The sequence below is a fragment of the Aquila chrysaetos genome, chromosome 13, assembly GCF_900496995.4.
Source record: "Aquila chrysaetos chrysaetos chromosome 13, bAquChr1.4, whole genome shotgun sequence".
Classification (NCBI taxonomy): Eukaryota; Metazoa; Chordata; class Aves; order Accipitriformes; family Accipitridae; genus Aquila; species Aquila chrysaetos.
This window is the reverse complement of record NC_044016.1, coordinates 40,402,882-40,414,535: the sequence shown is the minus strand read 5'-3', so window position 1 is coordinate 40,414,535 and position 11,654 is coordinate 40,402,882. Positions and strand designations below refer to the sequence as shown.

Below are 11,654 nucleotides of genomic sequence, written 5' to 3'. Positions count from 1 at the left end.
AGATGGTGGGTGCACACCCGTGGGTGCTGGGGGGCCGCACCCCCGGGGGGGGGTGTCACCCTATAGGTGACACAGCCGGGTAACGTATATACTGTCACCTCCCAGGGTCGCCAACCACCCCCCCCCCCCCCCCCACCAGCCGTTCTCCATCCCAACCGAGATGGGGACGGAGGCCACCGCCATGTCCCCCCCCCCCGACCCTATGCCCCCCCCGGGTGTTTTGGGGACACGGGGGTGGCAGCGGTGGGACACACACCTTTATTGCACGACAGAGAGCAGCAGGCAGCGGACGCAGGGAGGGGGTGCAGCGGCGATGCTTTGGGGGGGAGGCTGGGGGGGGGGCTGTGACCCCCCCAACCCCCCCCTCATCCCTTTTTGGGGGGGGGGGGGATGTTCTCCCTGAGTTTCCCTATTCTTAATCCCAAGCCCCCCCTCCCCAGGTTGGCTCAATACTGGTGGTGCCCGAAGGAACCTCGTACCAGGGTGGTGGTGGGGGGGGGTTTGCCCCCCCCCGATATCCCCATGTCCCCCCCCCGGTGTCCATCACAGCAGGTTCTTGTTGCGTTTGGGGACGATCTTCCTCACCGTCCGGCGCTCGGAGATGTTCCTCTTGACGCGGACGGTGGGGGCGATGGGGGGCTCGGGGACCAGCGAGGGGCTGGAGTGGGCTTTGGTCAGGGTGGGGGGGTCCGGGGGGGCCACCACCGGCCCCGCTTGGGCTTCCCACCCTTCCAGGTCCTGGGCGCCGGCGCTGATCCACGTCTCCAGCACCTGCACGTAGGTCTCATAGCGACGTCTCTGCCGGGGGGGAAGATAAGGATGGAGGTGAGCAACCACCACGGGGACGTCCCTGGTGTCCCCCATGTCCCATAGCGGCACCTCTCCCATCGGGAAGATGAGGATGGGGATGAGCCGCCACCACGGGGATGTCCCTGGTGTCCCCCATGTCCCCAGTGTCCCCCATGTCCCATAGCGGCACCTCTCCCCTCGGGAAGATGAGGATGGAGATGAGCCACCACCGTGGGGATGTCCCCCATGTCCCATAGTGGCATCTCTCCCATGGGGAAGATAAGGATGGAGATGAGCCACCACCATGGGGACGTCCCCATGTCCTCAGTGTCCCCATGTCCCATAGCGGCACCTCTCCCATCGGGAAGATGAGGATGGGGATGAGCCGCCACCACGGGGATGTCCCTGGTGTCCCCCATGTCCCCAGTGTACCCCATGTCCCATAGTGGCATCTCTCCCATGGGGAAGATAAGGATGGAGTTGAGCCACCACCATGGGGACGACCCCATGTCCTCAGTGTCCCCCATGTCCCATAGTGGCACCTCTCCCCTCGGGAAGATGAGGATGGAGATGAGCCACCACCGTGGGGACATCCCCAACGTCCCCCACGTTCCCGGGTGTCCCATATAATGAAATTAATGAGGAATTGATCTGCCCCACCTCGTAGAGGAGATACTCCTTCTTCAGGCGGTACTCGTCCAGGTCGCGGGCTCGTCCCCGCTTTTCGGGGAGGTTGCGTTGATGCTCGAAGAGCTCCTGGGCCACCCGCTCCATCCACGCCTCGTGGGAGCGGTGCTGCTCCTCCTGCCCGTGGGGAGAAGGTTGGGGTGGGTGACGGTGGGCGCCCGTGGGTGACACCCACCCCATCCCGGCAGCGGGGGCTCACCGGGGGGACGCGGCTGGGGGCGGCGGGGAGGATGGGGCGGACGAAGCGGCGTTGGGAACCGACGGCGGCGGGGAAGGGGGGAGACGAGAAGAGGGCGGCCACCAAGTTGATGCGGGAGATCCAGGAGAACATCTCCTCCGACGTCCTACCGCGACAGATGAGGTCGTGGGTGATGTCGTCACCCTTGGGGACATCTCTATCCCCTCCCGGCGGGGGGAGAGGGGGGGTACTCACGGGGCTTGGAAGAGGAAGACGCGCCAGTCGGCCGTCTGCAGTCGGAAGACGTTGGGGCGCTTGGTGTATTTGCTGGCGCGCTCGGCCAAGGCATGGTGGACCCCCAAGGGCTCTTCGGCCTCGGGTCCTTCCTCCTCCTGGGGGGCCGGGAAGGGTCCCGGCTCGGGGGGACGGCGGGGGACCCCCGTTCGCCCCCCAGGTTTGAGGAAGTAGAGGACCGTCCCCTTTAGCACAGCCTGGAAGGGTTTCCAGCCTCGTCTGCCCCACGGCGCTGAAAGGGAGGGAGAAGTTGGGCGGCGTGGTTGGACCCCAAAAAACACCCTCCCCAAAAATGAGACACCCCCCCGCCTCAGCTCCAATAGGCCTTGGCATTGCACCCCCCCCCTCCCCGGGACCCCGATGGACCCCAAATAGCCCCACGTCTGTCTGCCCCCAGAGATGGGCAGCCCCGAATCTGCCTCCGTAGACCCCAACAGACCCCAAAATCACCCTCCTGGGCCCCAAGAGAGGCTGAGAGCCCCCAGATCTGCCCCCCCAACCCCAAAATACCCCAAATCTGCCCCCTTGGATCCCAACAGACCCCAAATCTGCCTCCGCAGACCCCGAGAAACCCCAAACCTGCCCCCAACCCACATCTGCCCCCCCCCCCAGTCCCAGCAGCCCCCAAATCTGCCCCAAAACACCCCAAATCCCCCCCGCAAGTCCCCCCCCACTCACTTTTCTTGCCGTCAGCCTCGGCCAGCACCTTCCTGGCCAGCCAGCCCCGGCGGTAGGTGACAGCCCCGGTCCCCCCCGGCAGGTCCAGGAAAGGGTTGCTCTTCTTACAGCCAGGGGGGGCCAGGCTGGCCCCCCCTGCCGTCTCTTCCTCCTCCTCTTCCTCCTCATCCCTACGGGGTGCTGAGCATCACGGGGTGCCCCCCACCCCATATTCCTTCCCCCCCCCCCATAACCCCATACTCACTCTGCCCACGCCAGCTTCTCGCTGCGGATGGAGCCGTATAGAGCCTGCGGGGAGGGGGGGGGGGAAGTGGGGTTCAGGGAGGGTCTAGGGGGGGTGCCCCCCCCGCCCTTTCCAGCCTTACAAACCGCACCTCCCCCCCCCCCCCCAAAATACCTTCAGCTGCTCCCTGGGGAAATCCTGCCCGTCCATCATCCCGCTCAGGTTGGCCACAAATTCGGCGCTGGTCATGGCACGGCCGAGGCGCTGTGGGAGCGGGGTGGGTGTATGGGTGCCCCCTCGACACCCCCCCCCCCATAATTTTGCACCCCAAAAATGCAGGGTGTGGATTTTTGGGGTCCTCCCCCTTTCCTTACCTGCCCGTGGAGGTCGGTGTTCAGCAGCATGATGGCACACGTCAGGGAGTGCACGGCATCTGGGGGGGGGGCGTGGGGGGGGTCAGGGTGGGGGTGTTCCCCCCCCCCCAGGTGAGGACACCCGTCACCGTGAACCCCAGTGGGTGCAGCTGGGGATGCCCCAAAGCACTGGGAGGGGATGGGTGATGGGTGGGGAAACTGAGGCATGGTTTGGGGTTGGCAGGGGGGGAGGATCTGGGGGTGTATGGGGGGGGGGCCCTAGGGCTGCTCCCCCCTCCCTCGCAGGGTCTCACCCGGGGAGGGGAAGGCACCGGGGTTGCAGTGATGGTAACGCCGGGAGAAGTGGCCGAGGATGCGCTCGCGCTCCTGCGTCTCGCCCGTCAGCACCAGCGCCTGCAGGAAGGACCTGGGGGGGCCCCCCCCCCGATGGCAGCGGGACCCCCCAAAACACCTAATCCCACCCCCACCAGGAACCCCTCCCCAGACGCTGGCTGCCCCCCTGCCCCTATAATCCACTCCCCGCAGACCCCAAATCTCCCCCCCGTCTAGAGCCTGGTGGATCCCAAATCTGCCCCCCCCAATCCTATAGACCCCAAATCTGCCCCCCCAACCCTACAGACCCTCCCCCAGGACCCCAAAAGAGCTCAAATCCACCCCCCAGACCCCAGACCCGGGACCCCCCAGGCTCCAACGGACCCTGCTGTTGTGCCTCCCCCCATCCCGTCACCCTGATGGACCCCAAATGACCCCACATCTGCCCCCCCCCCCAAGGCAGACAGCCCCCACATCAGCCTCTGTAGACCCCGACAGACCCCAAAATTACCCTCCTGGACCCCAAGAGAGGCTGAGAGCCCCCAAATCTGGATCCCAAAACCCCACAAATCTGCAGCCCCCCCAGACTCTGAGACCCCAAATCTTCTCCCAGACCCCAAAACACCCCAAATCTGCCCCTCCAGGCCCCAAAATATGCCAAATTTCCCCCCCCAGCCACAAAACACCCTGAATTTGCCTCCCCCGGCCCCAAAACACCCTAAATCTGCCTTCCTGGACCCCAGCAAACCCCAAATCTGCCCCCCACCGACCCCAACAGCCCCCAAACCACCCCAAATCTCTTGTCCCCCAAAGCTCCAAGAGCCCCATCTCTCCCCCGCCAGCAGATCCCAGCCACGCTATTGATTGGGGGGGGGGGTGTACCTTTGCCCCCCCCCCCCCGCAAAACCCAAGCCCCCTCCCATCACTACCTGAGCGCCTGGTCCAGCGTCTGGCCACCAAACTGGAAGAAGTCCAGGTACTCCTGGGCCACCATCCCGCTGAAATCATTGCTGGGGGGGACACGACATGAGCTTGAGGGGGGGTCCCCAAACCCAGGGGACGCCCCCCAAAGGGTGGGGGGGCGTGTGTGTCCCCCCCCATCCTTACTTCTTGCGGAGGAACGCGGCCACCTGGGACTTCTTGAAGTCGTCGAGGTGGAAGAGGCGGGCGGCCAAACGCTGTGCCTCCCCCCGTCGTCCCTGTCCCCCGTTTGCCAGCGCCGGTGTCACCGCTGACCCCCCCGGCGGGCACCTGGGGGGGGGGACAACAACGAGGTGGGGGGGTCAGACAGTGCTGGGGGGGGGGGGTGTCCCCTTAACTCTGCCCCGCTGGCTGGTATGGCTGTGGGAGTGGGGGGGAAGGAATGGGGGGGGTCGGGGGGGGGATGGAGGGGGTCTGGGGGGGGGGAAGGGGTCTTGGGCGGGTGGACAGGGGTCTGGGGGGTGGTTGGGGGACAGACGGACAGAGCAGACAGGGGTTTGGGGGGGTCAGCCAGTGCTGGGGGGGATCCCCTTAACTCTGCCCTGCTGGCTGGTACGGCTCTGGGAGGGGATGGGGGGGCTTGGGGGGGGGGATGGAGGGGTTTAGGGGGGGAATGGGGGGATGGGGAGGCTTGGGGGGAGGGAATGGGGGGGTGGAGGGGGGCCAGGGGGGAATGGGGGGGGTCCGGGAGGGATGGACAGACAGATGGAAGTCAGGGGGGCAGACGGACAGACAGGATTTGGGGGCTGGGTGGGGGTTTGGGGGAGCAGACAGGGTTCTGGGGGGGGGTGGATGGGGAATGGGGGCTCAGATGGGGGTCCGGGGGTGGACAGACAGGGGTCTGGGGGACCGGTGGGTGCGGGGGGGGGACAGACAGACAGAGGGGGGTCAGCGGGCACAGACAGGGGTCTGGCGGGGGGATGCAGGGGGGCTGGGAGAGGGTTTGGGGGGGGCAGATGGATGGGGGGGGTCTGGGAGGGACAGAGAGGGCTTTAGGATGGGACCGGGGGGGGGACAGAGGAAAGGGGGGGGGGACGCCCACGTGGGACTGAGGGTGCTGGGGAGGCCACGTGGCCGGTGCCGGTGTCCCTCACCCATGGGTGCTGGCGGGGGGGTCCGGCGGGGGCTCCTCGCCCGTCTCGGGGGGCAGCTCCTCCATGGCAGGGTGCGGTGATGGGGTGGCGGGGAGGGGGGGGGCCCTGCACCACTTCCCCCCCCCGGGCAGGAAGCATCCGGGGACGCCAACAGCCAGGCACAGCCGTGGCCTGGCATGGGGGTGCCCCCCCAGGCCCCCCTGACAATCCCCGGTCCTGGGGGACCCCGCGGTGGCAGGGAGGAGAGTGGGGAGGGGGGCTGGGGGTGGTCCGGGGGGGGGGCAGGGGATTGGGGGGGGGCTGGTACCCCCCTCCCATGGGCCGATACGGGGGGCTGGGGGGGGGCTGCGGGTGATCTAGGGGGGGGCTGGAGGCTGGGGGGGGGTTGGTACCCCCCTCCTATGGCTGATACGGGGGCCGGGGGGGGGCTGGGGGAAATTGAGGGGGTTTGGGGGACTGGGGGGGGGGCTGGTACCCCCCTCCTATGGGCTGATATGGGGGGCTGGGGGGGGGTTGGGGGAAATTGAGGGGGTTTGGGGGACTGGGGGGGGGCTGGTACCCCCCTCCTATGGGCTGATATGGGGGGCTGGGGGGCTGGGGGAAATCGAGGGGGCTGGGGGGGCTGGGGGGGGGCTGGTACCCCCCTCCTATGGGCTGATATGGGGGGCTGGGGGGGGGGTTGGGGGAAATCGAGGGGGCTGGGGGGGCTGGGGGGGGGCTGGTACCCCCCTCCTATGGGCTGATATGGGGGGCTGGGGGGGGGTTGGGGGAAATCGAGGGGGCTGGGGGGGCTGGGGGGGGGGGCTGGTACCCCCCTCCCATGGGCTGATACGGGGGGGTTGGGGGTTTCTGGTATCCCCCTCCTTGGGGCAAATCTGGAGGGGGTGGGGGGGTCCAGTACCCCCCTCCCAGGGGCGGCTTTGGGGGGGTCAGGGGCCTGGGGAGGGGCAGATCCTGGTCTCCCCCTCCTGGGGCCACACCTGGGGGGTAACCGGGGCTGGGGGGGTCCTGGTCACCCCCCCGTAGGGTAAGCTCCAGTGGGGCCAGGGGTCCGGGGGGGTCCCAGTACCCCCATTCTGGCTGCAGCCGTAGGGATCTGGGGGGGTCCCCAGATCCCAGGGGCAGATCCAGGGGGTCGGAGAGCGTCAGGCCTGGGGGTCGGGGGGGGGTCCTGGGGGGGGAGAAGACAGAGCCGGGGGGGGGGGTCCCCATCAGCATTAGTGCCCCCCCCCAAAAAAAAAAAAAACCAAGGTTGGGGGGTCCCCGCACTCACCCCGCTCCGTGGTGCTGCCGACGTCCCCTCCTGCCGGGCGGCACCCAAGGGGTGGGGGGGTGCTGGTGGGGGGGGGGACACCCCCGTCCCCCCCCGGTGCCCCCCGTGCCGTCGTCCCCCTCGGCGATGAGCAGCGGCCGCAGGGCGGCACCGTGGGGCCGGTAGAGGGGCACGCGGCGGGCACCCGTGGGCGCCGGCACCCGGCTCTGGAAGAGGGGGTTGGTGTGGAAGTGGGGCTCCTCCTCCTCCAGATCTTCCTCTTCCTCGGCGTCTTCCTCCCGGGAAGAGCAGCCGTCGTCCTCTTCGTCGTCCTCCTCCTCTTCCTCTTCGCTGCATTGGGGGTTCCAGCGCTTGGGCGAGGCGGTCCCACCCGTGCGTGCGAACTCGGGCGAGATGCTCCCGTCCACGGGCACGTGCGCTGGCGAGATGCTCCCGTCCGTGGGCACCGACTTGGGCGAGGTGGTCCAATCCATGGTCAGAGCCTTGGGCGAGATGCGCCCACCCATGGGAACGTGCTCCGGCGAGATGGTCCCATCCGTGGGCACGGACTCAGGCAAGATGCTCCCATCCATGGGCACGTGCTCCTGCGAGATGCTCCCATCCACGGGCACGGACTTGGGTGAGATGCTCCCATCCATGGGCACAGACTTGGGTGAGATGCTCCCATCCATGGGCACAGACTTGGGTGAGATGCTCCAATCCACGGGCACGGACTTGGGTGAGATGCTCCCATCCACGGGCACGGACTTGGGTGAGATGCTCCAATCCATGGGCATGGACTTGGGTGAGATGATCCCATCCATGGGCACAGACTTGGGTGAGATGCTCCCATCCACGGGCACGGACTTGGGTGAGATGCTCCAATCCATGGGCATGGACTTGGGTGAGATGATCCCATCCATGGGCACAGACTTGGGTGAGATGCTCCCATCGTTTGGCACACGTTGATGCGAGATGCTCCCATCTGTGGGCACGGACTTGGGTGAGATGCTCCCATCCTTCGGCACTCGTTGATGCGAGATGCTCCCATCCGTGCGCACGGACTTGGTTGAGTTGGTCTCATCCATGAGTGTGGACTTGGACGAGTTGGTGCCATCTATCGGCACATGCTCCTGCAAGCCGGTCTCATCCGTGGGCATGGACACGGGCGAGATGCTCCCATCCACGGACATGGACCTGGGCGAGATGTTCCCATCTGTAGGCACACGGCCACGGTGCTCGTCTGAGACGCTCCCACCCATGGACACGTGCGAGACGCTCTCGTATGCGATTCCACAGCCTTGGTGCTCGTGGAAGATGCTCCCACCCACGGGCACGGACTTGGGGGAGATGGTCCCATCCGTGGGCACACGGAAGATGCTCTCGTGTGTGGATCCATGGCCTCGGCGCTTGTGGGAGATGCTCTCATCCACGGGGGTGGACTTGGGCGAGACGCTCCCGTCCGCGGACGCGCAGAAGTTGTTCTCGTACGTGGATCCGAGGCCTCGGCGCTCACGCGAGCTGCTCCCGTCCGCGGGCACGAACTCGGGCGAGGCGCTCCCGTCCGCGGGCACGTGCTGGTGCGAGACGCTCTCCCCCGTAGAGCCGGGACCGCGTCGCCGGCGCGAGACGCTCGGCGCCGCGGCGGCCCCGTGGCCGCGGTGCCAGACGTCCCGGGACGTTCGGTCGCGGTCGTCGCCGTCCGGCCGCCCCTCGATGGCTCCCTGCAGCTCCCGGACGCAGAGCTGGGCTCGCACCAGGCTGGCCCAGAAGACGTCGGTGCCGGCGGGTGCCGCGGCGGGTGCCGCGGCGGGGGGGGTCACCCCTTCGGCGCCCGTCCCCGAGAAGACGATGGCGTCCTGCGCCGCCAGGACCCCGGCGGTGGCGGCGGTGGGCGGCGGTGGTGGCGGCGGTGGTGGCGGCGGCGGCGGCGGTGGTGGCGGTGGTGGTGCCCGCCGGCTCCATGGCACGGTGCCCGCCGCTACGGCTGCCTGCCCGCCGCGTACGGGCAGCTGCCTGTGCTGCCCGGCGTCCCGCTGCCCGGCCCCATGGCCGTGGGTCAGGGCCTGTGGGGGGGAGCAGGAGGAGACGGGGGTGGGTGGGGGGTCCCTGCACCGGCGGGGGGGGAGGAAGGGGAGGAAGGAAGGGAAGGAGGGAGGAAGGGAATGACGGAAGGAGGGAAGGATGGAGGAAGGAGGGGAAGGAAGGAGGGAAGGTTGGAGGAAAGAGGGAGGATGGAGGGAAGGAAGGGAAGGAAGGAGGGAAGGATGGAGGAAGGAGGAGGAAGGAGGGAGGAAGGAGGGAAGGAGGGAGGAAGGAGGGAGGAAGGAGGGAAGGAAGGGAAGGAATGAGGGAAGGATGGAGGAAGGATGGAGGAAGGAGGCAGGGAAGGGAAAGGAAGGAAGGAGGGAAGGAAGGAGGGAAGGATGGAGGAAGGAGGGAGGAAGGAGGGAGGAAGGAGGGAAGGTTGGAGGAAGGAGGGAGGATGGAGGAAGGAAGGGAAGGAAGGAGGGAAGGGATGGAGGAAGGAGGCAGGAAGGGAAGGAAGGAGGAGGGAGGAAGGGAGAGATGAAGGAATGAGGAAGGAAGGAGAGAGGAAGGGAGGGAGGGAAGAATGGAGAAAGGAGGGGGGAGGGAGGAAGGGAGGGAGGAAGGAGGAAGGGAGGGAGAGGAGGGAAGGAGGGAGGAAGGGAAGGGAGGGAAGGATGGAGGAAGCGGGGATGGAGGGAGGATGGAGGGATGAAGGAAGGAGGGAGGGAGGGAGGAGGAAGGGAGGGAGGCGGGGGAGAGGGAAGGAGGGAAGGGACGGAGGAGGAAGGAGGGAGGGATCAGAGGAGGAAGGAGGGATGGAAGGAGGAAGGAGGAGGAGGAGGAAGGAGAACTTGGGGGGGGCAGGGGAGGGAGGGGGTCAGGGTGGGCACCTCCGGGCAGGGGTGGGGGCCGAGCACCCGCACCCCAGCACCCCGCACCCCGTCCCCGTCCCCCGCGTCACCCCGCGGCCCCCACGTCACGGCCCCCACGTCACCCGCGTCACCGCCGCCGCCGCCGCCTTCCGGCCCCTGCCGGGGCAGGAAAGGGGGATGGGAAGGGGGGGAAGAGGACCCGAACGACTCCCCCCAGCTCGGGGGGGGGGGGGGCTGCACCCCACGCCGCGCCCCACACCTCCCTCCCGCGTAGGCCGCTGCGGAGCACAACCCCATAGCAGCCATCGGAGAAGCCACCACCGTCATGGTGGGGGGGTCACGGCTCGCCCACCCTTGTCCCCCTCCCCCACGCCAGCACCCCTGTCCCGAGTGGGGGGGGGAGCACTCGAGGGTGAGGCGTCCTGCAGCACTGGGGGGGGTCCCCAGATCAAGGAGGGGGGGGGGTCTTGCACCCAGCAGTGGGTGCTGCCTGTATTTTGGGGGGTGGGGTGTCCCTGCTGAGGCCGGGGGGGGGGGTGCGCCCCAAAGTGGGTGCTGCCTGTGCACTGTGGGGTGGACACCCTGGTGGGACCCCCCCCCAAACCCTGCACCCCCTCCCCCCAAATGCCCCCCCCCCCCACCGGGGCAGGGAGGACCCCAAGGGGTGGGGGGGTACCCAAAGGGTTATGAGGGGGCTCGGGGGGGACCCCAAGGGGTGGGGGCCCCAAAGGCTCCTAAGGGGAGTCTGGGGGGGGGGGGCAAAGGTCTATGGGGGACCCCAAGGGGTTATGGGGGGGCTCTGGGGGTGGGGACCCCAAAGGTTGGGGGGGGGACCCCAACGGAGTGTGGGGGACCCCACGGGGCGCACCCAGAGACCTGTGGGGGTTCCAGAGGAGCCGCGGGGGACCCTCAGGGGCCACGGGGGACCCCCAGAGTTATGGGGGGGCCCCCGCTGGGGGGGGTCCCAAGGGTTTTTGGGGGGACCCTCAAGTCTCGGGGGACCCTCCAGGGCCGGGGGGGGTCCGGCCCTGGGGAGCACTGAGAGCTATTGGGGGGCCCCAAGGGGACCCCGCGTGTCCCCCCCCGGGCCGTGGGGACCCCCCGGCCGCCCCCCCCCGCTCCCCTCCCCTCCCCTTTACCGGCACTGCCGGCGCGCGGCGCGGGGCGTGTCCACCGCCGGACCCGCCCCCTTCCTCCGCCCCTCCCCTCCCCTCCCGGCGGGGGCGGGGCAAGGCAGCACACAAACCCGCCCCCGGTCACGCCCCGTGGTGAGGCCACGCCCCCTCGGCGTGGCAGGCCCCTCCTCCTGCTCCCACGGGGCCCGATCCTGACCCCCTCATGGCCCGATCCTGCCCCCCATAGCCTGATCCTGCCCCACGGGGCCCGATCCTGCCCCCCCATAGCCTGATCCTGCCCCCCCATGGCCCGATCCTGCCCTCCCATAGTCTGATCCTGCCCCACGGGGCCCGATCCTGCCCCCCCCCCCCCATAGCCTGATCCTGCCCCACGGGGCCCGATCCTGCCCTCCCATAGTCTGATCCTGCCCCACGGGGCTCGATCCTGCCCCCCCCATAGCCTGATCCTGCCCCCCCATAGCCCGATCCCGCCCCACGGGGCACGATTCTGGCCCCCCATGGCCCAATCCTGCCCTCCCATAGTCTGATCCTACCCCTCGGGGCCCGATCCTGCTCTCCCCATAGCTCGATCCTGCCCCCCCATAGCCCGATCCTGCCCCCCCATGGCCCGATCCTGCCCCACTGAGTCCGATCCTGCCCCACGGGGCCTGATCCTGCCCCCCCCCCCCGGCCCCAAACCCCACACCACAAGCTGTGACAAACGCCATCACTTTATTCCCCCACCCTGGGGGGGACTGATGGTGGGGAGGACAC

General features: G+C 68.5%; 1 protein-coding gene across 1 annotated transcript; it reads right to left on the bottom strand.

Annotated features, from left to right (window-relative positions):
• Positions 1–244: 244 nt before the first annotated feature.
• LOC115349855 (PH and SEC7 domain-containing protein 4-like) lies at positions 245–11,176 on the bottom strand. Its single transcript, XM_030034630.2, has 14 exons — positions 10,905–11,176; positions 8,427–8,928; positions 6,884–8,332; positions 4,643–4,786; positions 4,465–4,545; positions 3,517–3,629; positions 3,224–3,282; positions 3,024–3,113; positions 2,871–2,914; positions 2,627–2,796; positions 1,910–2,180; positions 1,676–1,820; positions 1,450–1,593; positions 245–798 (listed from the first exon to the last, which is right to left on the bottom strand). Exons 1-14 carry the CDS (start codon positions 11,164–11,166, stop codon positions 544–546), a joined length of 3,729 nt encoding a protein of 1,242 aa, XP_029890490.2. The 5' UTR covers positions 11,167–11,176; the 3' UTR covers positions 245–543.
• Positions 11,177–11,654: the final 478 nt, after the last annotated feature.